Genomic DNA, 515 nt, shown 5'->3' on the forward strand with positions numbered 1-515 from the left:
AGGTCAATGACGGCCGTGTGTGGACAGTAGATAATGTGCTGGGACGTACTCGCTGTCCTCACTGTCTTCAGCGCCTCTGTCGTCCACACCAGAAGACTGTGGAGACAAATAGGTCTGCCTCTGCAGATAGTCCAATACCAGGATGTTCAGAATGTCCCTGTGTGGCTTCTGTAGTAACTCCTCCAGCAGAGACAGAGACGCCATGCTGATCTGAGGAAGGACAAGGGGACAAGAGTATTTGAACCAAGTACCGGCTCAGATACAGTCAGTGGACAGCGGACAGGGGTCTGTGTCCAGGCAGACCAGCAGGGCCTGGACTCACCTGGTCTGAGATGTGGTCGCAGCGCTCCAACAGCAGGCGTGTCACCGTCTGCGTCCTCAACAGGAAGTGGACCAGTTGGTCCAACAGAGAGGCGGACTGGACCAGTCTGACCACGGCACAGAGCATGGAGGTGGAGAGCCAGATGATCTGCTCAGACCTGGAACGGAGACAGAAACGGAGATGGGTACGAGAC

At 55.9% G+C, this 515-nt stretch overlaps 1 protein-coding gene across 1 annotated transcript; it reads right to left on the reverse strand.

The window, feature by feature from the left end:
• Positions 1 to 3: 3 nt before the first annotated feature.
• On the reverse strand, positions 4 to 484 carry LOC103399690 (protein FAM160B2-like). Its single transcript, XM_008338339.3, has 2 exons — positions 323 to 484; positions 4 to 210 (listed from the first exon to the last, which is right to left on the reverse strand). Exons 1-2 carry the CDS (start codon positions 446 to 448, stop codon positions 4 to 6), a joined length of 333 nt encoding a protein of 110 aa, XP_008336561.2. The 5' UTR covers positions 449 to 484.
• Between the last annotated feature and the right edge of the window lie 31 nt (positions 485 to 515).

This window comes from Cynoglossus semilaevis, unplaced genomic scaffold (genome assembly GCF_000523025.1).
Source record: "Cynoglossus semilaevis isolate Cse_v1.0 unplaced genomic scaffold, Cse_v1.0 C18833161, whole genome shotgun sequence".
Classification (NCBI taxonomy): Eukaryota; Metazoa; Chordata; class Actinopteri; order Pleuronectiformes; family Cynoglossidae; genus Cynoglossus; species Cynoglossus semilaevis.

Excerpts from the sequence above, each read along its gene's own strand:
- LOC103399690 (XM_008338339.3), bottom strand. The coding sequence starts at position 448 with ATGCTCTGTGCCGTGGTCAGACTGGTCCAGTCCGCCTCTCTGTTGGAC. Across the intron at positions 211-322 it reads GCGACCACATCTCAGACCAG|ATCAGCATGGCGTCTCTGTC; the intron begins GTGAGTCCAGGC and ends GTCCTTCCTCAG.